The 27,485-nt window shown below is 35.9% G+C and overlaps 1 protein-coding gene across 1 annotated transcript in view; it reads left to right on the plus strand.

Annotated features, from left to right (window-relative positions):
• LOC114330984 (eukaryotic translation initiation factor 4 gamma 2) overlaps window positions 1-27,485 on the plus strand; it is a 117,793-nt gene that overhangs the window by 62,736 nt on the left and 27,572 nt on the right. The window contains exons 6-8 of the mRNA XM_028280443.2: window positions 20,909-21,100; window positions 22,280-22,548; window positions 27,192-27,363. Coding sequence (XP_028136244.1) covers window positions 20,909-21,100; window positions 22,280-22,548; window positions 27,192-27,363 — 633 coding nt within the window. The remainder of the gene's footprint in view (window positions 1-20,908; window positions 21,101-22,279; window positions 22,549-27,191; window positions 27,364-27,485) is intronic.

Raw genomic sequence — 27,485 nt, forward strand, 5'->3', positions numbered from 1 at the left:
CCTTCCGACCCCCCCAAAAAAGGCGTTTAAAAAATATGTATCTTGTGAGATACATTGAGCAGATAGGTCTTGAAAGCGGTACCCTAAGAGATACATTGTGCAGCCAAACCACTGTTATATGGTGAAACATCGCTCTTTACAAAACAAAATACACCTATAATTATAAACTCTTTGCTGCACGAGATTTTATGGATTTCTTGCATGTGAAAAATGACTTCACTTTTCAAGAAACAACTGATAACCATTCGCAATTGGCCGATAAATAAACCTATATAAACCAGAATATAAGAATTTTACCAATTAAAGATAACACTTGATAGGGATATAGAGAATTAGTAATACAAGCCTCTTGTGTAGGTGTAACTTGATAAAAATAGATTAGTAAGTAATTGGTTCATTTTGTGGACCACAGTGAATAATGTAGCAAACATTTGGTGGTTCAAATTTCAATTCCCTTTGCAGAAAAGAGATAAGATAACTCATAAACATCATCAAAAGAACTTTTGAAATTAGTAAAATATTTTTAATTGAACTTTAAATTTTCAAAACGAAAACAAACTTCAAAAATAAACAGCCAAAATAATATAGGTAAGTTTAAAAATACGCGAATTATAAAAAATAATATTCTACTCCTTGCATGAAACCAAATATACGAATTGACAATGTCACAAATAGGATCATGCTGCCCAATGTGAACTGTAAGTAGCCCGATCAAAGAACAATCTGACCACAAAAAAAAAATAAAGGAAGGATGAAAATTTGGGAATAGGTAGTTGAAATTGTCTGTTATTATATAAGAAAAAGTTTACAATTCTACATCCCTTCCATTTTTAAAAAATGGTGGGGAATACCCCCTTCTCGAAGGTGAAAAATATACATTCAAAATAAGTCCGGAATTGGATAAAATGACTAATTCTAAGCAACTTTTGTTCTATAGTTTTTTCCCTAAGTCAATACTTTTCGAGTTATTTGCAAGTGAATATGTTCATTTTTAACAGAAAAAAACATGTTTTTGGACGGTTTTTCGCAGATAACTCAAAAAGTAAGTATTTCAGCGAAAAAAATATTCTTAGCAAAAATGTAGCCTATAAAAAACTGAAACAAATGGTGTATGCTTGAGGTCTGTAGACCCAGCAAAAGCAGAGTTGTAGCTAATGAAAAGTAGGTTCTTCTTCATCAAATTCCAAATCGAATATTTCAATGTGAAATAACCCAAAAACGGAACACTTTTCGGGGAAAAGTGTTCATTTCAACTTTATTAAAGTGTTTAAAAAAAGGTTTATTTTTGTTTTTTAAAAAAACTTGTAACATTAAAAGTAAGTGAGTTACGCTCAAAATATTGTTGGTCCCTTTTATTTTTTGGTAAAAAAATCGCGAGAATCACCCCCTAATTAGCTATCACAGATACATTTTATCATTACCACTTCACAAGTTACTTTGCGTATGTATTATTTATATGATCTGTAAGTGTCATCGGTTCAAAGTGCTTATTTTTGAAAAAGCTGTTGTGAAAATGGCTTGAACGAGTAACTAATCACGAGTTTAGGCAATTTTTGAACAATTGGAAAAGACTGCAAGACTTGTACACACTTCTAAATAGGTCAAAACGGCAAACAGGTGTATGTTTTCAAAAAACTTTTGATAGTGTGTAAAAAATATTTTATTATCAGCTAAGTACTTTCGACACATAACGTGACATCATCAGAGCTTCGTCCTCTTATAAAACCTTCATAGAAGAGCAATTGCTAAACGACACAATAAAAAACATGGATACTGGGCAAAAGCCACAGATATAGTGATAATAAAATATTTTTTACACACTATCAAAAGTTTTTTGAAAACATACACCTGTTTGCCGTTTTGACCAATTTTTGAACAGCCATCGCATAACCAATTTTTGTCTTACAAGAAAACAAAAGAGAAAAAATATTCAGAAAAGCAAAACGTACATCTTATTACTCTTTAAGATTTTTGGCATTACTAATAATTTTTAAGTTAATTCCATGAACAATTCCATTTTTATTCAAAATTTAAAAAAATGTTTATTTTAAACCCAATTTTTTTCAAAAATGAGCACTTTGAACCAATGAAACTTACAGATAATATAAACAATGTACAATAAATATATTATACACGGCTCACTAAAATAATTAGTTACGCCCCTGTACTACTGATTACTTAAAATTCAAGTAGTATTTATGTAACCTTTCTGGAAACTCCAGGTTATTGTTGAGACTCGCATTTGAACCCCTCGCCGGGGCAGATCGTCAAAAGCTTCCTAACGAGAATCATCTCTAATCTATCGACGCTCCCGCTATTCGTAAAAAGGCCGCATTTTACCGGCTTTTTTTGCTATCGTTTTATACCGCTCAGATAATTCAATCTGCTCAGTATTATCGACGATGATTTATTTAGCGTATTAGTGAGTGCCTTACAAATGAACCAAATGGATTATGGAATTCAATCAGAGCTCTGATGTGACACGTCATCAAGGAATAAAACTGTAAGTACTCTACATGTATGTGAACATAACTTATTAGTCGTGATACTGTATGCATTTTGAACCATATACCTCTCGTAGCAAATATTCTTTGTGCCATTTATGCAGATAATACTTTAAATTACATATGAAAAATCGTTATCTACTCTTAACCAGCTTACCTATGGGAATATACTCTATAACCGTACAATAAGTATAGGTTACTATTGTTAAGGATACTTTACGTATTGCCTAAACATTTCTGTTCCATCGAGCCGTATCATATTAATTATTTATTAATTAAATCCTCAAGGTCCTTCGTATTTGCATATTTTGATAATCTCTATTCTGAGAATAACGGTTTTTCATTTATAGTGTCTTTCTGTTGCATTTGGAAATTTCCAAGCCACGCCGCCCCGGCACAAAAATAAAATATTCCTCTCTTTCTGCACTCAAATTCTCAGTATTTAACCCAGCACGTCTCTACAATAGCTGGTAGGTTGTTAAGCCCGGTCTACACGTGCAATTTCAGAAACTACTTGCTTTGTTCAAATAAAGGAGTCGTTTTGTTTGTATGAAAAAATATTTGCATATATTACATTATTTTATTTTCGTAAATATATTTTTCTGTTTATAGTATACAAAAAGTGTACTCATTTCTTGGCTGATAGTACGGGTGTTATAATTTTAACATTGTTTGTTCAACCTTTTGATTTAAATTAAATTTATAATTTTGAATCCGATTAAGCCTGGTTCACAGGTTACAAAAATTATTAAAAATAATTTTGTTTTCTTGCATAAATTGTAAGTTTTTGCTACATTTAGCTTCGCTTAAGCTCATTTTACACTTCTAGAAAACTATAGAAAATAAATAATTGTTTTTTCCTTCAATTTAATTAATTTAAATACTTGTTAAGGGTGTCTCACACTTGCTGAAAAATACCCATTTTGGAAAATTGCATATATTTTGAAATTTTATAGTTTTGCATTTCATATACTAATCTGCGCTCATACAGGGTGATACTATTAAGCCAATCTCACACTATTAAACGTGTAATATATAATATATTGTACATATTCTCTCATTTTCGCATCGATTTATAGGTTTAGACATTTGCAAATAATCTATCTAATCTCACATTCTCGCAACATGGCTGACCGATCAAAATATAACCGACAGAGGCTCACCGCAAAACTTGATATAACCAAGTTGGCTGATTCGGTTCCCACAACTCTTAATTCTCTAAACAAATATAAAATTCGTGAAATAATTTCACAACTCAAACATTCTTACGGACTTTTCCGCGATGCTCAAAATGTGCTGGAGACGATCCCCGAGGAACCTACCCCCTCTACTGATTCCTCTGTGGTTTTTGATAAATATTTGGATACAATTTCTCTATTGGAAGAAAGGTTAGAGGTCATTGAAAGTTCTAATGTGACTGCTACCCCCTCCCTCCAATTTGACCCTAATTCTTCTCTAACCTCACAGTCTATGGCTAGGCAACGAACAGTAAACCTCCCTCGTATTCAGTTAAAACCATTTAGTGGCTTAGTTACTGAATACAATTCATTCATTGAGACCTTTGATACAATAATAGGATCTGATACTACATTAAGTGATCTGGAAAAACTCATTTACCTCAAAAGTTTTCTAACTTCCGAGCCTTTGACGCTTCTCGAGCATATCCCACTCACAGGTGACAATTACAAAATAGCCCGGGATAACCTGACACAAAGGTACGCCAACTCTAAATCGCTTATCAAAACTCTCATCTCTCAAATTCTTGATGCGCCTCCTATTTCTGGAAACGCAAATCACTCACAATTAAGAAATTTTCATACGGTCATGTCAAATAATTTCAAGGCCCTATTGAACTTGAATAGGCCCCCTTCAGATCTCTTGCATTTACTTCTCATACATATCGCTACTCAGAAACTCGACGCACCTACCATTAGGGCTCTTGAGTTCCAATCCGGTGGTAGCCAAGCTACCCCTGATTTTGTCCATTTTCTAGGGGAAATCGAGACACGCGTTGTTCATCTTGAGAATATTCAATCTCAATCAAAACCAAAATCGACTACTACTTCCAGACACTCTTTACACCTAGCCTCAGACACTTCTACCAGTAACCTTTCGCCTCGCTTAGGTCCTAAGAAATGTTCCTATTGCAACGACTCTCACTCGATCTACTCTTGTCCTCAGTTCAAGCAGTTGAATTCTAAAGAACGTTTTAGTTTTGTCAAACAAAATAAATTTTGTATTAATTGTCTTGGGTCTCACATGCTCGATCAGTGTAAATCCAAATTCTCTTGCATAGTTTGTAAATCTCGTCATCACACGTTGCTCCATTTCGACAAAACGGGTCATAGTAACCCTTCCGCGGCTGTTGGCCAACACAACTCAAATAATCATAATAAAACCGCTATCTCAAATAACTCCCATACACAGGGTAATTCACAACAGGGGCCCTCACATGTTAGAGCTCCTGAAACGGAAGTTAATCTTCAAAATTCGACTCCACATTCAATGGCTCTATCTGCAGCCTCGCTTGATAATCATTTGGTGTTATTAAGCACACTCCAGGTCTATCTTGTCGCTCCTAGCGGCAAGAGGGTCTTCGCAAAGGCACTTTTAGACTCGGCCTCACAGGTTTCATTTATTAGTGCTGACCTCGTAAAGGAACTGTCACTCACCACTAGAGATGGAAAATTACGGATCAATGGAATTAACTCCACCTCATCCTCGTCTCAATCTATTGTAGATACAACAATTTTCGCTGTCGCTAACGACGTTCCTTTTGACATCTCGTGCTCTGTACTCCCAAAGATAACAAATCCGCTTCCTCAAATTTCTATTTCGGCGAGCAAACTAAACATACCCTCAGAGATACCATTAGGTGATCCGATGTTCCATGTAACATCCCCAATTGGTATCCTGCTCGGTGCAGACCTGTATAACGATATCATTCAACCTGAAATAATTCGTTTGGGAAAAGGTCTTCCCGTTCTTCAACGCACTCTACTCGGGTACACGATATCAGGGTCAGTTCCAGACTTTGCTCTTAAGTCGAAAAATACTAAAAAGGCTTTGGAATTTTATTCAAACTCTCTCGTTACTTGTTGTTCTCATAACACTCCTTCCGCCGTAAATGAGCCGGTAGTGTCCAACGAGGAACTATCCGATCATTTACAAAAATTCTGGGAGCTGGAAGAAGCCGCTCCTCAGAACACCGATCTCATTAATGATCACCCCGCTGAAATTAATTTTGTAAAACATGTTAATGTTCTCCCCAATGGACGATATGAGTCCACACTCAATCTCAAACTCCCTATCGAAGATATAGACATGGGAAATTCGTTTCTCTCGGCAAAAAGACGTTTTCTCAGTCTCGAGAAACGTTTTCAACTCAACCCTGATTTATTGGAAAAATATCAGGACATTATATCGGAATATCTCAATAACGGACAAATAATTCAAGTGCCGTTAAAAATGCTAAATGACTCAGGTAAACCTAATTACTTTCTCCCTCACTTTCCCGTTTTCAAATCCAACTCTACTACTTCCACTCGTATAGTTTTCGATCCAAACAATAAATCGTCTACGGGAATCTCCCTCAGTGACGTCATAGACAAAGGTTATGTCGTCCAACATGAACTTTTTGACATTCTCGCTAAGTTTCGTCAGTTTAAATTCGCACTAGTAGGCGACATCAAGGCTATGTTCCTACAAATCGCCATTTGTCCCACTGAAACATTTCTGTTAAATTTTCTCTTTAGGGACAATATTCAGCAGCCTTTACGGTGCTATCAATTTCAAAGATTACCCTTCGGGCTCCCAAGTAGCCCATTTATCGCTCAAAGAGTTATCAAGCACATCGCTGACAACAACAAACATACCCACGAACTTGCTACTAGTGTTCTGCAAGAATCTATCTATATGGATGACCTGATCAGCGGTGCTGACAATCTTCATGAATTAAGTTGTCTTTTCGAACAATTAACTTCTTTGCTAGAAACCCATGGTTTCCTCCTCCACAAGTGGAACTGCAGTTCTTCAGAATTTCTGTCTCAACACAATTTAAATCCCGTCTCTGAAGTCAGTCTTAACTTCACGGGATCTGATAAAGTCTTAGGCATATTCTGGGATTCAGAACGCGACCACTTTTCGTTTAAAACTCCTATCTTCAAATTGGCTAATGTTGTTACTAAACGTACTATTCTCTCCTACATTGCTACTTTGTATGACCCGCTAGGATGGTTATCCCCTGTCCTTGTGAACGCTAAGCTCTTGATACAGGAAATATGGTCCCAGAAACTGGACTGGGATCAACCCATTGACTCACCCATCATTATGAAAAATTGGCAAAACCTCTTATCGACATTCAAAACTATAGAAGAGGTCAAGGTACCTCGATGCTTACTTTTACAAAAGAAAGTTGTTGATGTTCAATTAATTATTTTCACCGACGCATCGGAAAAAATATACAGCACTTGTGTGTATCTCAAAGCGACATACTCAGACTTTTCTGTATCGTCGCGGCTTATCGCTTCTAAAAACAAAATTTCTCCGCTAAAAAATAAACTCACCATCCCCAAATTGGAACTTTGTGGAATAGTGTTGGGAGTCACTCTGGCTCATAGACTTTTTCACATCTTCAAGAAAAATTTGAGTATATCTTCATCTCATCTCTTTGCTGACTCTACAATTGCCTTGTCTTGGATACTTTCTAAAAAACACATTTGGAACATTTTTGTACAAAACAGAATTCAAAAGGTCAATTCCTTGTTGGAAACTTTTCCTTGTGATTTCCATTTCGTCAGAAGTCACGAAAACATCGCTGACCCCGCTTCCAGAGGGATAAATGTCTTTGATAATCCCCAGACCACCGAAGACTGGTTATGCGGACCTAGCTTTATTAGAGACAATCCCATCGATTTTTCTCTTCATCAAATTCCTCATTTTCAGGATGATCTTCCTGAATTAAGGAAGTTAGTTGTCTCAAACATAGCAACAAATCACGAACTCAACGACACCTTTGAAAATCTATTCGCTAAATCTTCTTCTTTTCGTAAAATTCAAAGAATTGTCGCTTATCTTTTTAGATTCATCAGTAATATTAAAAAGAAAATAAATAACTCTCCACGAGATACGGATATATTGACGCCACCCGAAATGGAGATCGCTGATCACGCGATCATCAGGTATATCCAAAGTATCTACTTTAAAAAAGAGATTCTTGAATTGAAAAATGCTAAACTCGTGACCAATAAAGCCATTCGTAAACTCAACCCCTTCCTACAACATAATGATGGGCTGATTCGTGTGGGAGGACGTCTCCGACACGCCCCCATATCGTATAATCAAAAACACCCCATTCTACTTCCTTCTAAATGTCGAGTTGTAGAACTAATCTTGACTCAAGCTCATCATAAGTTATTACATTCAGGCGCGCAAACAGTACTTTCGTATGTCAAAATGAAGTACTGGCCAATTGACGGATTAAGACAGATTAAACGCTTAATTCGTAAGTGTGTAAACTGTTTCCGATTCATGACACCCAATTCTGTTCAACAGATGGCAGATATGCATCCCGATCGTGTACTCCCCACTAGACCCTTCCAAGTCGTCTCAGTGGACTATGGGGGGTTCTTCTTAATTAAGTCCTCACATTTGAGGAAGGCACCGCTTTACAAAGCATACGTAGCCTATTTCATTTGCATGAGCACTAAATGTGTTCATATCGAACTCGTCACAGGATTAAGCGCAGAAGCCTATATTCTTACTCTGAAAAGGTTTATTGCCAGAAGATCCACGCCCAGTATTATTTGGAGCGACAATGCCACAAATTTCCATGGGGCAAAAAATGAAATGCGCGAATTCTATGATTTTTTCTTAAATCAAAATAATTCGGAACAGATTAAGGAATTCTGTACTCAAAACTCCATAACTTTCAAGATGGGTGTTCCCCGCAACCCCCATCAATTCGGCCTCCATGAGGTAGGAATAAAGAGTGTGAAGTATCACCTCTATCGAATTATAGGAAATTCCCACTTCACCTTTGAAGTGTTTAACACAGTATTATGCCAAATCGAGGCTATTCTAAATTCGAGACCCATCACTAGGATGTCGTCTGACGCCAATGACTTCGCTTTCCTATCTCCAGCTCACTTCTTAGTTCAAAGAAGTTTAACCGCGCCCCCTGAACCAAGTGTTTCAGAGATACCTGAAAATAGGTTGAATCTTTTTCAGCGTATTAGTAAAATTCAACAGCAATTTTGGAAATTGTGGAAAAAAGACTATCTTTGCCTCCTGCAGCAAAGAAATAAATGGACCGACCCTACTGACCCTGTCAAGATCGGGGATTTGGTTCTGTTGAAGGAGGATGGTACTCCTCCACTCTTATGGCCAACTGCCAGGGTAATAGATGTATTGCCTGGTAAGGATGGTCTAGTTCGTACTGTCAAGATTCACACTACTCACGGTGATTTTCTTCGTGGTATTACGAAAATCGCTGTGATTCCCCTGGAAGATTAAAATCTATCCCTAGGGGGAAAACTTATCGTTTTCCTCCATTTTATCGTTGTTACCCCTTGTGTATATAAACTCTAATTTCTTCAAACATTTCTTATCGTTGTGCACATCTTTGCCAATCCCCTCTCTTCGAGGTGATATAGGCCATCTCTCTCGCCTGTCGCCCCCGGCAATATGTACAATAAATATATTATACACGGCTCACTAAAATAATTAGTTACGCCCCTGTACTACTGATTACTTAAAATTCAAGTAGTATTTATGTAACCTTTCTGGAAACTCCAGGTTATTGTTGAGACTCGCATTTGAACCCCTCGCCGGGGCAGATCGTCAAAAGCTTCCTAACGAGAATCATCTCTAATCTATCGACGCTCCCGCTATTCGTAAAAAGGCCGCATTTTACCGGCTTTTTTTGCTATCGTTTTATACCGCTCAGATAATTCAATCTGCTCAGTATTATCGACGATGATTTATTTAGCGTATTAGTGAGTGCCTTACAAATGAACCAAATGGATTATGGAATTCAATCAGAGCTCTGATGTGACACGTCATCAAGGAATAAAACTGTAAGTACTCTACATGTATGTGAACATAACTTATTAGTCGTGATACTGTATGCATTTTGAACCATATACCTCTCGTAGCAAATATTCTTTGTGCCATTTATGCAGATAATACTTTAAATTACATATGAAAAATCGTTATCTACTCTTAACCAGCTTACCTATGGGAATATACTCTATAACCGTACAATAAGTATAGGTTACTATTGTTAAGGATACTTTACGTATTGCCTAAACATTTCTGATTATGTACAATAAATATATTATACACGGCTCACTAAAATAATTAGTTACGCCCCTGTACTACTGATTACTTAAAATTCAAGTAGTATTTATGTAACCTTTCTGGAAACTCCAGGTTATTGTTGAGACTCGCATTTGAACCCCTCGCCGGGGCAGATCGTCAAAAGCTTCCTAACGAGAATCATCTCTAATCTATCGACGCTCCCGCTATTCGTAAAAAGGCCGCATTTTACCGGTTTTTTTTGCTATCGTTTTATACCGCTCAGATAATTCAATCTGCTCAGTATTATCGACGATGATTTATTTAGCGTATTAGTGAGTGCCTTACAAATGAACCAAATGGATTATGGAATTCAATCAGAGCTCTGATGTGACACGTCATCAAGGAATAAAACTGTAAGTACTCTACATGTATGTGAACATAACTTATTAGTCGTGATACTGTATGCATTTTGAACCATATACCTCTCGTAGCAAATATTCTTTGTGCCATTTATGCAGATAATACTTTAAATTACATATGAAAAATCGTTATCTACTCTTAACCAGCTTACCTATGGGAATATACTCTATAACCGTACAATAAGTATAGGTTACTATTGTTAAGGATACTTTACGTATTGCCTAAACATTTCTGTTCCATCGAGCCGTATCATATTAATTATTTATTAATTAAATCCTCAAGGTCCTTCGTATTTGCATATTTTGATAATCTCTATTCTGAGAATAACGGTTTTTCATTTATAGTGTCTTTCTGTTGCATTTGGAAATTTCCAAGCCACGCCGCCCCGGCACAAAAATAAAATATTCCTCTCTTTCTGCACTCAAATTCTCAGTATTTAACCCAGCACGTCTCTACAATAGCTGGTAGGTTGTTAAGCCCGGTCTACACGTGCAATTTCAGAAACTACTTGCTTTGTTCAAATAAAGGAGTCGTTTTGTTTGTATGAAAAAATATTTGCATATATTACATTATTTTATTTTCGTAAATATATTTTTCTGTTTATAGTATACAAAAAGTGTACTCATTTCTTGGCTGATAGTACGGGTGTTATAATTTTAACATTGTTTGTTCAACCTTTTGATTTAAATTAAATTTATAATTTTGAATCCGATTAAGCCTGGTTCACAGGTTACAAAAATTATTAAAAATAATTTTGTTTTCTTGCATAAATTGTAAGTTTTTGCTACATTTAGCTTCGCTTAAGCTCATTTTACACTTCTAGAAAACTATAGAAAATAAATAATTGTTTTTTCCTTCAATTTAATTAATTTAAATACTTGTTAAGGGTGTCTCACACTTGCTGAAAAATACCCATTTTGGAAAATTGCATATATTTTGAAATTTTATAGTTTTGCATTTCATATACTAATCTGCGCTCATACAGGGTGATACTATTAAGCCAATCTCACACTATTAAACGTGTAATATATAATATATTGTACATATTCTCTCATTTTCGCATCGATTTATAGGTTTAGACATTTGCAAATAATCTATCTAATCTCACATTCTCGCAACATGGCTGACCGATCAAAATATAACCGACAGAGGCTCACCGCAAAACTTGATATAACCAAGTTGGCTGATTCGGTTCCCACAACTCTTAATTCTCTAAACAAATATAAAATTCGTGAAATAATTTCACAACTCAAACATTCTTACGGACTTTTCCGCGATGCTCAAAATGTGCTGGAGACGATCCCCGAGGAACCTACCCCCTCTACTGATTCCTCTGTGGTTTTTGATAAATATTTGGATACAATTTCTCTATTGGAAGAAAGGTTAGAGGTCATTGAAAGTTCTAATGTGACTGCTACCCCCTCCCTCCAATTTGACCCTAATTCTTCTCTAACCTCACAGTCTATGGCTAGGCAACGAACAGTAAACCTCCCTCGTATTCAGTTAAAACCATTTAGTGGCTTAGTTACTGAATACAATTCATTCATTGAGACCTTTGATACAATAATAGGATCTGATACTACATTAAGTGATCTGGAAAAACTCATTTACCTCAAAAGTTTTCTAACTTCCGAGCCTTTGACGCTTCTCGAGCATATCCCACTCACAGGTGACAATTACAAAATAGCCCGGGATAACCTGACACAAAGGTACGCCAACTCTAAATCGCTTATCAAAACTCTCATCTCTCAAATTCTTGATGCGCCTCCTATTTCTGGAAACGCAAATCACTCACAATTAAGAAATTTTCATACGGTCATGTCAAATAATTTCAAGGCCCTATTGAACTTGAATAGGCCCCCTTCAGATCTCTTGCATTTACTTCTCATACATATCGCTACTCAGAAACTCGACGCACCTACCATTAGGGCTCTTGAGTTCCAATCCGGTGGTAGCCAAGCTACCCCTGATTTTGTCCATTTTCTAGGGGAAATCGAGACACGCGTTGTTCATCTTGAGAATATTCAATCTCAATCAAAACCAAAATCGACTACTACTTCCAGACACTCTTTACACCTAGCCTCAGACACTTCTACCAGTAACCTTTCGCCTCGCTTAGGTCCTAAGAAATGTTCCTATTGCAACGACTCTCACTCGATCTACTCTTGTCCTCAGTTCAAGCAGTTGAATTCTAAAGAACGTTTTAGTTTTGTCAAACAAAATAAATTTTGTATTAATTGTCTTGGGTCTCACATGCTCGATCAGTGTAAATCCAAATTCTCTTGCATAGTTTGTAAATCTCGTCATCACACGTTGCTCCATTTCGACAAAACGGGTCATAGTAACCCTTCCGCGGCTGTTGGCCAACACAACTCAAATAATCATAATAAAACCGCTATCTCAAATAACTCCCATACACAGGGTAATTCACAACAGGGGCCCTCACATGTTAGAGCTCCTGAAACGGAAGTTAATCTTCAAAATTCGACTCCACATTCAATGGCTCTATCTGCAGCCTCGCTTGATAATCATTTGGTGTTATTAAGCACACTCCAGGTCTATCTTGTCGCTCCTAGCGGCAAGAGGGTCTTCGCAAAGGCACTTTTAGACTCGGCCTCACAGGTTTCATTTATTAGTGCTGACCTCGTAAAGGAACTGTCACTCACCACTAGAGATGGAAAATTACGGATCAATGGAATTAACTCCACCTCATCCTCGTCTCAATCTATTGTAGATACAACAATTTTCGCTGTCGCTAACGACGTTCCTTTTGACATCTCGTGCTCTGTACTCCCAAAGATAACAAATCCGCTTCCTCAAATTTCTATTTCGGCGAGCAAACTAAACATACCCTCAGAGATACCATTAGGTGATCCGATGTTCCATGTAACATCCCCAATTGGTATCCTGCTCGGTGCAGACCTGTATAACGATATCATTCAACCTGAAATAATTCGTTTGGGAAAAGGTCTTCCCGTTCTTCAACGCACTCTACTCGGGTACACGATATCAGGGTCAGTTCCAGACTTTGCTCTTAAGTCGAAAAATACTAAAAAGGCTTTGGAATTTTATTCAAACTCTCTCGTTACTTGTTGTTCTCATAACACTCCTTCCGCCGTAAATGAGCCGGTAGTGTCCAACGAGGAACTATCCGATCATTTACAAAAATTCTGGGAGCTGGAAGAAGCCGCTCCTCAGAACACCGATCTCATTAATGATCACCCCGCTGAAATTAATTTTGTAAAACATGTTAATGTTCTCCCCAATGGACGATATGAGTCCACACTCAATCTCAAACTCCCTATCGAAGATATAGACATGGGAAATTCGTTTCTCTCGGCAAAAAGACGTTTTCTCAGTCTCGAGAAACGTTTTCAACTCAACCCTGATTTATTGGAAAAATATCAGGACATTATATCGGAATATCTCAATAACGGACAAATAATTCAAGTGCCGTTAAAAATGCTAAATGACTCAGGTAAACCTAATTACTTTCTCCCTCACTTTCCCGTTTTCAAATCCAACTCTACTACTTCCACTCGTATAGTTTTCGATCCAAACAATAAATCGTCTACGGGAATCTCCCTCAGTGACGTCATAGACAAAGGTTATGTCGTCCAACATGAACTTTTTGACATTCTCGCTAAGTTTCGTCAGTTTAAATTCGCACTAGTAGGCGACATCAAGGCTATGTTCCTACAAATCGCCATTTGTCCCACTGAAACATTTCTGTTAAATTTTCTCTTTAGGGACAATATTCAGCAGCCTTTACGGTGCTATCAATTTCAAAGATTACCCTTCGGGCTCCCAAGTAGCCCATTTATCGCTCAAAGAGTTATCAAGCACATCGCTGACAACAACAAACATACCCACGAACTTGCTACTAGTGTTCTGCAAGAATCTATCTATATGGATGACCTGATCAGCGGTGCTGACAGTCTTCATGAATTAAGTTGTCTTTTCGAACAATTAACTTCTTTGCTAGAAACCCATGGTTTCCTCCTCCACAAGTGGAACTGCAGTTCTTCAGAATTTCTGTCTCAACACAATTTAAATCCCGTCTCTGAAGTCAGTCTTAACTTCACGGGATCTGATAAAGTCTTAGGCATATTCTGGGATTCAGAACGCGACCACTTTTCGTTTAAAACTCCTATCTTCAAATTGGCTAATGTTGTTACTAAACGTACTATTCTCTCCTACATTGCTACTTTGTATGACCCGCTAGGATGGTTATCCCCTGTCCTTGTGAACGCTAAGCTCTTGATACAGGAAATATGGTCCCAGAAATTGGACTGGGATCAACCCATTGACTCACCCATCATTATGAAAAATTGGCAAAACCTCTTATCGACATTCAAAACTATAGAAGAGGTCAAGGTACCTCGATGCTTACTTTTACAAAAGAAAGTTGTTGATGTTCAATTAATTATTTTCACCGACGCATCGGAAAAAATATACAGCACTTGTGTGTATCTCAAAGCGACATACTCAGACTTTTCTGTATCGTCGCGGCTTATCGCTTCTAAAAACAAAATTTCTCCGCTAAAAAATAAACTCACCATCCCCAAATTGGAACTTTGTGGAATAGTGTTGGGAGTCACTCTGGCTCATAGACTTTTTCACATCTTCAAGAAAAATTTGAGTATATCTTCATCTCATCTCTTTGCTGACTCTACAATTGCCTTGTCTTGGATACTTTCTAAAAAACACATTTGGAACATTTTTGTACAAAACAGAATTCAAAAGGTCAATTCCTTGTTGGAAACTTTTCCTTGTGATTTCCATTTCGTCAGAAGTCACGAAAACATCGCTGACCCCGCTTCCAGAGGGATAAATGTCTTTGATAATCCCCAGACCACCGAAGACTGGTTATGCGGACCTAGCTTTATTAGAGACAATCCCATCGATTTTTCTCTTCATCAAATTCCTCATTTTCAGGATGATCTTCCTGAATTAAGGAAGTTAGTTGTCTCAAACATAGCAACAAATCACGAACTCAACGACACCTTTGAAAATCTATTCGCTAAATCTTCTTCTTTTCGTAAAATTCAAAGAATTGTCGCTTATCTTTTTAGATTCATCAGTAATATTAAAAAGAAAATAAATAACTCTCCACGAGATACGGATATATTGACGCCACCCGAAATGGAGATCGCTGATCACGCGATCATCAGGTATATCCAAAGTATCTACTTTAAAAAAGAGATTCTTGAATTGAAAAATGCTAAACTCGTGACCAATAAAGCCATTCGTAAACTCAACCCCTTCCTACAACATAATGATGGGCTGATTCGTGTGGGAGGACGTCTCCGACACGCCCCCATATCGTATAATCAAAAACACCCCATTCTACTTCCTTCTAAATGTCGAGTTGTAGAACTAATCTTGACTCAAGCTCATCATAAGTTATTACATTCAGGCGCGCAAACAGTACTTTCGTATGTCAAAATGAAGTACTGGCCAATTGACGGATTAAGACAGATTAAACGCTTAATTCGTAAGTGTGTAAACTGTTTCCGATTCATGACACCCAATTCTGTTCAACAGATGGCAGATATGCATCCCGATCGTGTACTCCCCACTAGACCCTTCCAAGTCGTCTCAGTGGACTATGGGGGGTTCTTCTTAATTAAGTCCTCACATTTGAGGAAGGCACCGCTTTACAAAGCATACGTAGCCTATTTCATTTGCATGAGCACTAAATGTGTTCATATCGAACTCGTCACAGGATTAAGCGCAGAAGCCTATATTCTTACTCTGAAAAGGTTTATTGCCAGAAGATCCACGCCCAGTATTATTTGGAGCGACAATGCCACAAATTTCCATGGGGCAAAAAATGAAATGCGCGAATTCTATGATTTTTTCTTAAATCAAAATAATTCGGAACAGATTAAGGAATTCTGTACTCAAAACTCCATAACTTTCAAGATGGGTGTTCCCCGCAACCCCCATCAATTCGGCCTCCATGAGGTAGGAATAAAGAGTGTGAAGTATCACCTCTATCGAATTATAGGAAATTCCCACTTCACCTTTGAAGTGTTTAACACAGTATTATGCCAAATCGAGGCTATTCTAAATTCGAGACCCATCACTAGGATGTCGTCTGACGCCAATGACTTCGCTTTCCTATCTCCAGCTCACTTCTTAGTTCAAAGAAGTTTAACCGCGCCCCCTGAACCAAGTGTTTCAGAGATACCTGAAAATAGGTTGAATCTTTTTCAGCGTATTAGTAAAATTCAACAGCAATTTTGGAAATTGTGGAAAAAAGACTATCTTTGCCTCCTGCAGCAAAGAAATAAATGGACCGACCCTACTGACCCTGTCAAGATCGGGGATTTGGTTCTGTTGAAGGAGGATGGTACTCCTCCACTCTTATGGCCAACTGCCAGGGTAATAGATGTATTGCCTGGTAAGGATGGTCTAGTTCGTACTGTCAAGATTCACACTACTCACGGTGATTTTCTTCGTGGTATTACGAAAATCGCTGTGATTCCCCTGGAAGATTAAAATCTATCCCTAGGGGGAAAACTTATCGTTTTCCTCCATTTTATCGTTGTTACCCCTTGTGTATATAAACTCTAATTTCTTCAAACATTTCTTATCGTTGTGCACATCTTTGCCAATCCCCTCTCTTCGAGGTGATATAGGCCATCTCTCTCGCCTGTCGCCCCCGGCAATATGTACAATAAATATATTATACACGGCTCACTAAAATAATTAGTTACGCCCCTGTACTACTGATTACTTAAAATTCAAGTAGTATTTATGTAACCTTTCTGGAAACTCCAGGTTATTGTTGAGACTCGCATTTGAACCCCTCGCCGGGGCAGATCGTCAAAAGCTTCCTAACGAGAATCATCTCTAATCTATCGACGCTCCCGCTATTCGTAAAAAGGCCGCATTTTACCGGCTTTTTTTGCTATCGTTTTATACCGCTCAGATAATTCAATCTGCTCAGTATTATCGACGATGATTTATTTAGCGTATTAGTGAGTGCCTTACAAATGAACCAAATGGATTATGGAATTCAATCAGAGCTCTGATGTGACACGTCATCAAGGAATAAAACTGTAAGTACTCTACATGTATGTGAACATAACTTATTAGTCGTGATACTGTATGCATTTTGAACCATATACCTCTCGTAGCAAATATTCTTTGTGCCATTTATGCAGATAATACTTTAAATTACATATGAAAAATCGTTATCTACTCTTAACCAGCTTACCTATGGGAATATACTCTATAACCGTACAATAAGTATAGGTTACTATTGTTAAGGATACTTTACGTATTGCCTAAACAAACAATACATAAGTAAAGTAACTTGTGAAGCGGTAACCATTAATTTTATTTGGGAAGCTAATTAGGGGGTGATTTTCGCGATTTTTGTACCAAAAAATAAAAGGGACCAACAATATTTTGAGCGTAACTCACTTATTTTTAATGTTAGAAGTTTTTTTAAAAAACAAAAATAAACCTTTTCTTAACTTTAAAAAAGTTATAATAAATTTTCCCCGAAAAGTGCTCTGCTTTTTGGTTATTTCACATTGAAATATTCGATTTGGAATTTGACGAAGAAGAACCTACTTTTCATTAGCTACAACTTTGCTTCTACTGGGTCTGCAGACGTCACGCGTACACCATTTTTTTCAATTTTTTATAAGCTATATTTTTACTAAGTACATTTTTTCGCTAGAATACTTACTTTTTGAGTTATCTGCGAAAAACCGTCCAAAAACATGTTTTTTCTTGTTAAAAATGAACATATTCACTCGCAAATAACTCGAAAAGTATTGACTTAGTGAAAAAACTCTATAGAACAAAAGTTGCTTAGAATTAGTCATTTTATCGAATTCCGGGCCTATTTTGAACGTATATTTTTTCACTCCCGAGAAAATATTTTTCACCCAGTATTTCCTAATTTTTTTTAAAATGGAGGGGATGTAGAATTGTAAACTTTTCTTATATAATAATAGACAATTTCATCTACTTATTCCCAAATGTTCATCCTTCCTTTATTTTTTGGAGGTTTTCGTAAAATTTTGTGTTCCCTGATCGGGCTAAAGATACATTTTATAAAGGTATATTACAAATGAACCATACAGTATTAGTGCCTAAAACTTGTGAATAATCAAACTTACATAACAAAATGATAAGCGACTTGAATTAGTTTTCATAAAGAACATAATATAATAGAATAGTAACAGTAAACCAAAGAATATATAGCTCCTAGAAGAAGCTTTTATATGAAACAGATGGTCACGTTTATAAGCAGGCTTGTTGACGAGGGATGTTGCGGCCGCAGAGCGGGCGGTGGTTGTCCGTAGTCGCTGTCAGGTCTATGCACCTCCATGGCACCTACTCAGTTGGAACGCAAAATCCTATGCTAAAACGTTACAGTAGGCGAATTCTATAATTTTCGTTATTACCGCGAAAGCTAAGCTAAACGATAGCGAAGTTGATTTATGTTCATATTCTATAAGGTTAGTTTTCGCTTTCGCTTCGTTATCATAGCGGCATACGATAATATACGAGTTTAAACGATCTATGAATAAATAATTACGGCAACATTGCAAATATATGTGCAGGAAGTAAAAAAAGAAGAAGTAAAGAAAGAAGAAGAGTAACTAGAGAGTTACATGACGTACCTATATAACCTTATAATCACAAGTTTGATTAAATTTGTATTATATTTTAATAAAAATGTTGCCGGTGCAATTTGTTCTATTCGCGGTGTGCAAGTAGTTGGAAAGAGAAACGAGAACGACCGTGCGCGAGTCGCGGAGAAATATTGCAACTATCTTAAATAATTCATATTGTCAATTGAAATTGTCAAATTGACGTATATTTCATACCTTCTGTCATTGACGCAGAAAAATTATATATTGCTCTACAATATTGATATGATATGCAATTATTATATAAAGGTAAATTTAATTAATTGTATTTTGCTTGCAGTACTGCATTTTAATAACTGATTTTATTTACTACATACAATTGTTTACGTTTGCTAAACATAACCTGCATCTTATTTTTTCTTCTTATTATTTTTTTGGACTATGGTCTTGACAATTATCCAGCAACCAGGACTAATATAATTGGCCAATATAATTAAAAGTGCGAATAAAAGTACAGAGCGTAGAAATAGAGGTCGCTTTGCCGAACTTGCACGGTCCCAATATGGAGAAGGAGAACTCGAGCGAAGAAACCATCTGCGATCTGCGGTTAACGCCAGAGGAAAGCAGGTTCCTTCGAGATAGAAGTGACCCATTTGGTTTAACAGATATAAGGTTTATTGATATTTTTCGCTTAAGCAAAGAACTAGTTTGATTCCTTTTTGATGAGCTACAGGAACTTACGGAAGATTGGGAAGGTGGTGTAAGAGCATCACTAATTCATAATTCATTATCAACAAAACAAAGAACACAGAATTCTTGTGAAATCAACACAACAACGAACAACCTGCTTAGCGCCTGCGCTTGTTTACCACGTGAAAATGATCGACCAATCACTATCGAAAGCGAAACGAAACGCAAGTCAAAAGTTATCGCTTTCACTTTGTAATCGGCTTCGTGATCTGTTTCTCCGATTCTTCCCGAATGAGCTTACAGAATAGCAAACCGTCGGATAACGAACGTAATTGTTTCGCGTTGATCTTATAGAATCGGTCCACAGGGCCGTACCTTTCTATTAGAGTATATATTCGTTGAGTAAACTGAACTTACCTCTTGTGTTGATGGCTTAAAAATGACGCGTACTTACAGAACAAGAAAATAAATTAACAAAACCTAATACTTTGACACCTTTTAAATCAAACAGAGCTTGACAACTGTATAGAGAGAAAGGACATCTGAATGTGACAGTCAAGGTTTGAACTATTGAAAAAGCCCGCAATATATAAAAAATCAATTATAAAGTCTTGTGAGATACATTGCGTTAAAGAGGGTTAAACATCCACTTGTGTCTAGACAAAATGGATAAAACAAAATAAATTGAAATGGATACTAAAATTTTCAATGAAAGGTATGTTTTAATTTATAAATTCGCAGTCTGTTACTGATAATAAAATTTTCAATGAAAATTTTGTTTTAATTTATACATTCGCACAGTCTGTTCTTTCGTTTTTGCGTCGCCGCCCTTGCAATACTTGGAGCCGATCTGCCAATGGATACCGATGTAGTTTTGTCTCCGGAATCCAAATCTGAAAACGTCATTTCGATCTTTGAAGCCGACCTCAAACTTGAAAAATCGAATTTTAGACTTAAGACATATTAACATTACTACTATCTTATTACCAGTTCGATATCTCAAACCAAATTCAAATAAATCAAAATCAATCAATAGTGGTTATTATACAAATATATAGAAATGATGATGTTTGTTAACGGAAAACAAAGTTTTCGTTATGTTAATGCTCGCATTCTCAGCTTGTTTGTAGTAATTTCATAAACACTAATACTTGAACACCTGAGCAAAAAGGCCAACAAATAAATTAAAATGATACATAATAGTTTCTAAAATGCGAATAATACTATGCCTGAAAAAAAATTTAAGACCGGTTGTTCTGTATTAGAATATTTTAGACATGTTCTGTTGATGCTCTTACACTCTGTATCTCATGATCAAATCAACAATATGTCTTGTAACATTTTTTTATTCATTATGTGTTTTACATTGTGCAGGTATAAGTTTGTCTCCTTCCGCTCCATCCCTCATACCCACTGTTCCACCATTTGGGGCGCACAACGGATTCAGCAGCCAAAGGGATGGCAGTTACAGGGGGCACAACAACCAACGCAGTGGCGCGTACAATTACAACAACCAGAGGGGGCAGTACAAGCACAATCAGAATAACTCCAACTCACAATTTAACCGTAAGTTAACTATTTATTACTATGTACTTCCTTTTAGTAGTAGTATAAGTTAGTTAATTAAAATCACATTTTTATATAAATACATTGATAACAGGGGTCTTATTCTCGAGCTCATTCGAGATATATCGACCGTGACGAATGTCGAACAATGTCACACGCAAGTACTCTATCGTTCGAGATTGTTTATGTTCTGCAATGCAGAAAATCGAGATTGCTATTCTAGAAATTCCTTGTTCGACATATGTCGAATGATAAGCATCGAGCGGTGGTGACCCACTAGACATTTTCTCGACATCGACATATGCGCATATGCTCCAGCAGGTTTATATTGTACTTTTAGGTTTTAATTGCACTAAGATTCTTCGCCGGCGGCAGCTATCAAGTTGATACCGGCCTCAATATATATACAGCTGTAAGCCAATCATCTGTATCTCGAAGTATTTGCATAAACAAACATAAAATATATATAAACACTTGTCACTCTAACAGTCAAGACTTAAAATTCTCGTCATTGCAATTCTATTTGAAGTTCAAAAAAAGTAATCTACGACGTTCATACTTGCGTGCAACATTTTTGTTCGGCACTTGTCATGGTCAATGTATCTCGAATGAGCTCGAGAATAAGACCCCAGGTTGCCAGTCAAAAAGGGGATGCAAATAGTTTTAATTAAATTAATAATAATTCACTTAATCGTTCATGACATAGGTGCATGTTTTTTATATCAAATTAAAGCTAAATGTTTTAATACGATGATTAAGGTTGCCTTTGAAAAAAATGGCGCAAATTAGCGTTGCAGCTGTTAAAAACGCGAGGTATTAGAGATAAAGTGAAATCAAAGCTAAAGTGCAACGCCACTGGTTTGCCAAGATGACTGCTTTAACAACTCGCATTCGCCATCAAACATTGTCAACCTTGTCAAACCAGTAGCGTTGCGCGCTAGCTTTCTTTCACTTTATCTCTGATACCTCGCATTTTTAAGAGCTGGCAACCATAATTTGCGGCCATTTTTTCACAAGCGGCTACTTTTTGACTAGCAACCCGTTATCAATGTATTCTCCTATTCTTAAATTTATATAAAAATGTGATTTTAATTAACTAACTTCTGAACATAGTGATTCTGCAGTGGGATTTTAGACTATTTCTGATTACCCCAATAATAACGTATTTTTTGCATTCAGAATCGAACAAGGACCTAGCTCCCCGTTTCAAGAAGAGCAATTTGATAGTCGGCAAAGAGGAGATGGCAGATGTTGAATTGAGACCAAACTCGATGTTGATAACGAAGGCTTCTTCGTTGAAAAGTAACAACATGATGAACAATAACAAGACAATGGAACCTAACTTTGCACCTTCTACAATTAAACAACCCCCGTCGACATTGCTCAAAGACCCTCTACCTATTAAGCAGGTGCCAGCTGAGAAACCTAAACAATCCAAAAAAGACAAAGTAAGTAATTTGGGCAAAATGGGGTATAATTTTGTTTTTAGTAACTTTTATTCAAAGTGCTTTAAACAGATGCATATTGGTAACAGAACAATCACATGAAATAATTTTTATTTTTCGGACAAGTGATCATCACTTGTCTTAAAGATCATGAGAAGACTTCATCACTTGTCTTGAAGTCCTGGTCAATTTAAATTATTTTCACTTCATGATTCACCACTTCAGTTGGATGGTATCTTTCCTAAGACTCACATGTAGTCCTCGTTTTGGGTAGGGTTCAGTATGTTGCCTTAAAGTTAAAGCTTTTAACATCAAAATGTTTTTATAACTTTTAAGTGGCTAGTTTCAATTGTTGCTAACTATGTGTTCCCTGATAATGGTCTGACAAGACCGAAAACGCACTGATAAAATTATAATCCGTTGGGAAAATTTCATTTTTTATTGTTTTCACCCACTTTACAAAGTTAAAATGTGAAAACCTTGGATTATATTATCCATGTCTGTCTGTCCGTCCGTAAATATAACTCCTCCGTTAACACATTGACGGACACGCTGTCATTGTAGACACGTATTCTTATGGAGTAAATGACTTCATAATATGCAGTCATTACCGTGAATGTGTTCATAGATATTAGTGACAGATGAGGTGTCAAATGAAAGCTTATAAGCCAAATATGGTTTTAAATTTGACCTCGGACTTCTGATTCCAAAGTTGCATCTTAAAGTACCGTTTTAAAATCGCCGAAATAGTACAAGCGATACATATTTCAGTTTTTATATCACTTTTGGTTAAACAATTTAACCGAAAATCACACATTATACTCTCAGAAATAGTACATGTGATTATAGCAATTACGGTAGTGTTACGGTTTTGATGTCATTTCTGGTTAAAAAACTATGGCCGGAAATTTGGCAAAAATGAAATCGTATATCAATTGACGCAAAGTTATATAAAGAGTACTTCAAATATCGACAAGATCAATTGCTTGTTGTTATACTCTTTCTCAGAGGCATCTTTCAGTGCGTCACAGTTTTTCGATTTCTTTCTAACGCATTAAGTTGGAAATGACAGAAAAAAAGGTACGTCCGTGATTAAAATAATTTATAACATTTATTCTAGTCGTTGATAGATGGCGCTATAATCGAACAAAAAATGATTTACGAATTATATATACGACTATAATCTGTAGAATTTATAAGACTACAAATCAAAGAAAATTCCATTTTATAAATGCAATAAACACAATTAATTTGTTTTTATACCAAATTGCAAATAAAAGGGTTATACTGCATTACCCTTTTCATATTTGGCTGACTACGATTCTGACAACCATCACATTTAACTTAAATGTCATGTTAGAAATATAAATTATAAATGTGTATTATGTGACGGACTTACCTTTTTTTCGGTCACTTGTGACATACTGAAAAGTGCCTCTGAGAAGGACCATAAATCTGAAATATACAGGGTGTCCAGAAACTCTACCGACAAACGAAGACAGATTTTAACACAGACTGTTCCTCAGATAATTTTAAGACAATTTAACCCAATTCACCTAATCCGAAAATGCTTCCTAAGGGAGCTCGAGCTCTTTGAAGATGGCGCCATGTAATTAATTTTTTAAATACCTCCAGAACGCTTCTATTTATGAAAACGAAAATTTGTATACATGTTTACTTTCCAGAAATGAATCGATTCCATCCATTGCGAATTTCTAGTACCGGTCATAGGCGTCCGTTTTGAGTAGGGCAACGGTTATTTTATCGCACAACTTTTTTGTCTTCAACTTATAAGCATTTTTGATACTGGATTATTAAGTTGTGAGGTATTCTAGTACTAAAAGGTACTCTTACTTTAAGCCTACCACACCGTTTTCTAGAAAAATCGATTTGAAAGTTTTTAGTTTTGGGAATTTGAAAAGAAATGAAAAAAATTTAAGAAAAAAACGATGTATTTTACCAACTTAAAGCTAGAGTAACTTTTAGTACTCGAATATCTCACAATTAAATAATCTAGTGTCAAAAATACTTAAAAATTAAAGACAATAAAGTTATGCTATAAAATAACTGTTGACCTACCCAAAACGGACGTCTATGACCGGTACTAGAAATTCGCCATTAATGAAATCGATTAATCTCTGGAATATAAATAAATGTACCAGTTTTCATATTTCTAAATAGTTTTTTTTAATCTTTTTTTTTTAAATTCAAAGAACGAAAAATTTTCAAATCAATTTTTCTAGAAAACGGTGTATCCTATTGACTTAAAGGAAGAGTACCTTTTAGTACTAGAATACCTCACAATTTAATAATTCAGAGTCAAAAATGCTTGAAAATTAAAGACAAAAGAGTTGGCGATAAAATAATCGTTGACCTACCCAAAACGGACGCCTATGACCGGTACTAGAAATTCGCAATGGATGGAATCGATTCATTTCTGGAAAGTAAATACGCATACCAATTTTCGTTTTTCTATGTAAATAGAAGCGTTCTGGAGGTATTTAAGAAAAACTAATTACATGACGCCATCTTCAAAGAGCTCTAGCTCCCTTAGGAAACATTTTCGGACTAGGTGAATTCGGTTAAATTGTCTTAAAATTATCTAAGGACTCGGTAGAGTTTCTGGACACCCTGTATATTATTTTACGTTGGAAGTTTTTCACTTCACTGTAAGTTAAAAAAGATTTCAATCTTCCTTACTCGCAGACATCACTTAGAAGAATTCTGCTTAAAATGAATTTTTGTTGGGGGAAGTCACAAATAATCGAAAAATCTGAAATATGTAACGCAAATTACATAAATATTTTAGACAGCAAAACCGGCCAATATTTCTTGATGAAACATACATACATGCACAGTGGCAACACTTCTTCTAAGAGTTGGACAGATGACTTGACAAAAGTTTTATATATGAATATTGCAAACGGCCAACGACTGATTGTAGTACATTCCGTTGGCGAAAGGGGATGCATTAAAAATGACGAATTAATATTTAAGTCTGTACCCAAATCTGGAAGTTTCATTCCGAAATAAATTCTACCAATTATGACAAGTGGTTACAAGAAAAACTTATTCTGAATCCCCCTGTCACCTTGGCAATTGTGCGAAATTGTGTGACCGAGTGTTTTTATGACATTACAGAAAAAGTACATTAGAAATAAAACTAGAGAATAATAACAAAATAATACTACATGATCATTACTTAATTTGAACTTAAAAAAAAGTTAATAGAGATAAATTAAATAAATGGTAGCCCATTTTTGTACCTTCCCGTCTACATATTAATTTGCATGTAATTATTTCATTTATAAAACTATAAATTTCACGTAAACATTCGATTTAGTCCAAATACAAGCCGATATTGTGTTTTTTCTTTTCAACACTCTATGTGCGAATGGCATACATGTGAGCCGCATAGTGCCTCCACCAATGTGCTGACGGCTCGCATGTATGCCATTGGAAATATGAACTAAGATGAAGATTAATTTCAGTTCAGAGTATAAGTCTTAACTCGTTACATCCGCACGCATCGTGTTAATAATATCGACGGTGTTAAAGGGCGTAACCTTCAAAACTATGAATTTTACAGGACTCATAAAAAAACTGGATTAGTTTGTTACCATGTTTCAAGATAGCCAGTTGTCAATTCATTTGAGTTACTACTTTTGGCTTGACCTGTATTTCAAGGAAAATTTAAATATCAATTTCCAGTTTTTGAGGGTTACGCCCTTTGGTCCTTGCACCATCCATATTGAGTTTGTGAAAGAATAGCAATAAGGTTTGAAAATTTTGAATTTTTTAAATTTTTTATTCTATTTTTAAATGAAAGTACATAACTTCAATAATACTCTGACAATTTCTTTTACTTTGACCTTAGAATCACTTTGCAGCAGCTTCATGCCAGGGCACTTGAGCGTAGTGAGAAACGTTCAACAACTGTTACCCTTCTTAAATTAAATTAAATTACTCCGCGACTTAAAGGCATATTCCGGTGTGCATCACTTTACGATTTGGCAAACAAAAAAGAAATTGATAATAAAAGTTGTCATAACAGGTTTTTCTCAAAATTGCTTTTTTCAAAAGCGGTGGACATTGTAACTCAAAAACTACTTGACTGATCCACCTCAAATTTTTTCATAGATTTTCTTTAGACATTTCTTGAGGTAACGCTGCCGAGATATTTTTTATGCTTATTTTTTGTTTAACAATAATAATGTTGATTTTCACCCTTTTTTACAAAAAATTTCGTTACTTTGACATCTGAATGATACCAAAAACTCAAAAATCGTTAAAACTAAAAAACTCGACAAGGTTACCTCGAAAAATTCATAAGACAATAAAATCTTTTTGAATTTCTTGCTTCACATGATCCTATTACGAGTTCTGATCACCGCAAAATCCATTTTTTAGGTGTGTGTAAAAATTTGCCATCATTGGCTTGTTTTTCAATATTTTTCCTTGCATTCTTGACCGCCAGAGGTCACTCATGTAAAACTCATAGCGAATAGCCTATGTATCACCAGCAATTATAGCTTTTCTGGAATAGTTGCAATAATTTGGTGGTTTTAAAAACAATAAAATTATTAATTTATGAATTCCTTTACGAACTTCATCATGCAATGTTGCTAACAATATTTTATTTTTAGGGCCCAAACAAAGAGGAAGTTCTTAAGAAATTTAATACTTTAATAGAAGAATTTTGGAAAGGCGAAGTAGATCTTAAGCAAGCGATTAATTCTTACAAAGAGCACAAAGTTCCCGATAAGTTTGCCAAAGAGATGGTACTGAGCGGTTTGTCTAATGCTTTAGAGAAATCTGGTAAGTATATTATGTAATTAAATAATGAAGCACAATAAAATAATTATTGGATAGATTTTGAAAAAAATTTCGACTTCCACTTCTGAAATTGTTATCAAAAAAATTGTTAGCAAATTTCATAA

The sequence above is a fragment of the Diabrotica virgifera genome, chromosome 5 (assembly GCF_917563875.1).
Source record: "Diabrotica virgifera virgifera chromosome 5, PGI_DIABVI_V3a".
Taxonomy (NCBI): Eukaryota; Metazoa; Arthropoda; class Insecta; order Coleoptera; family Chrysomelidae; genus Diabrotica; species Diabrotica virgifera.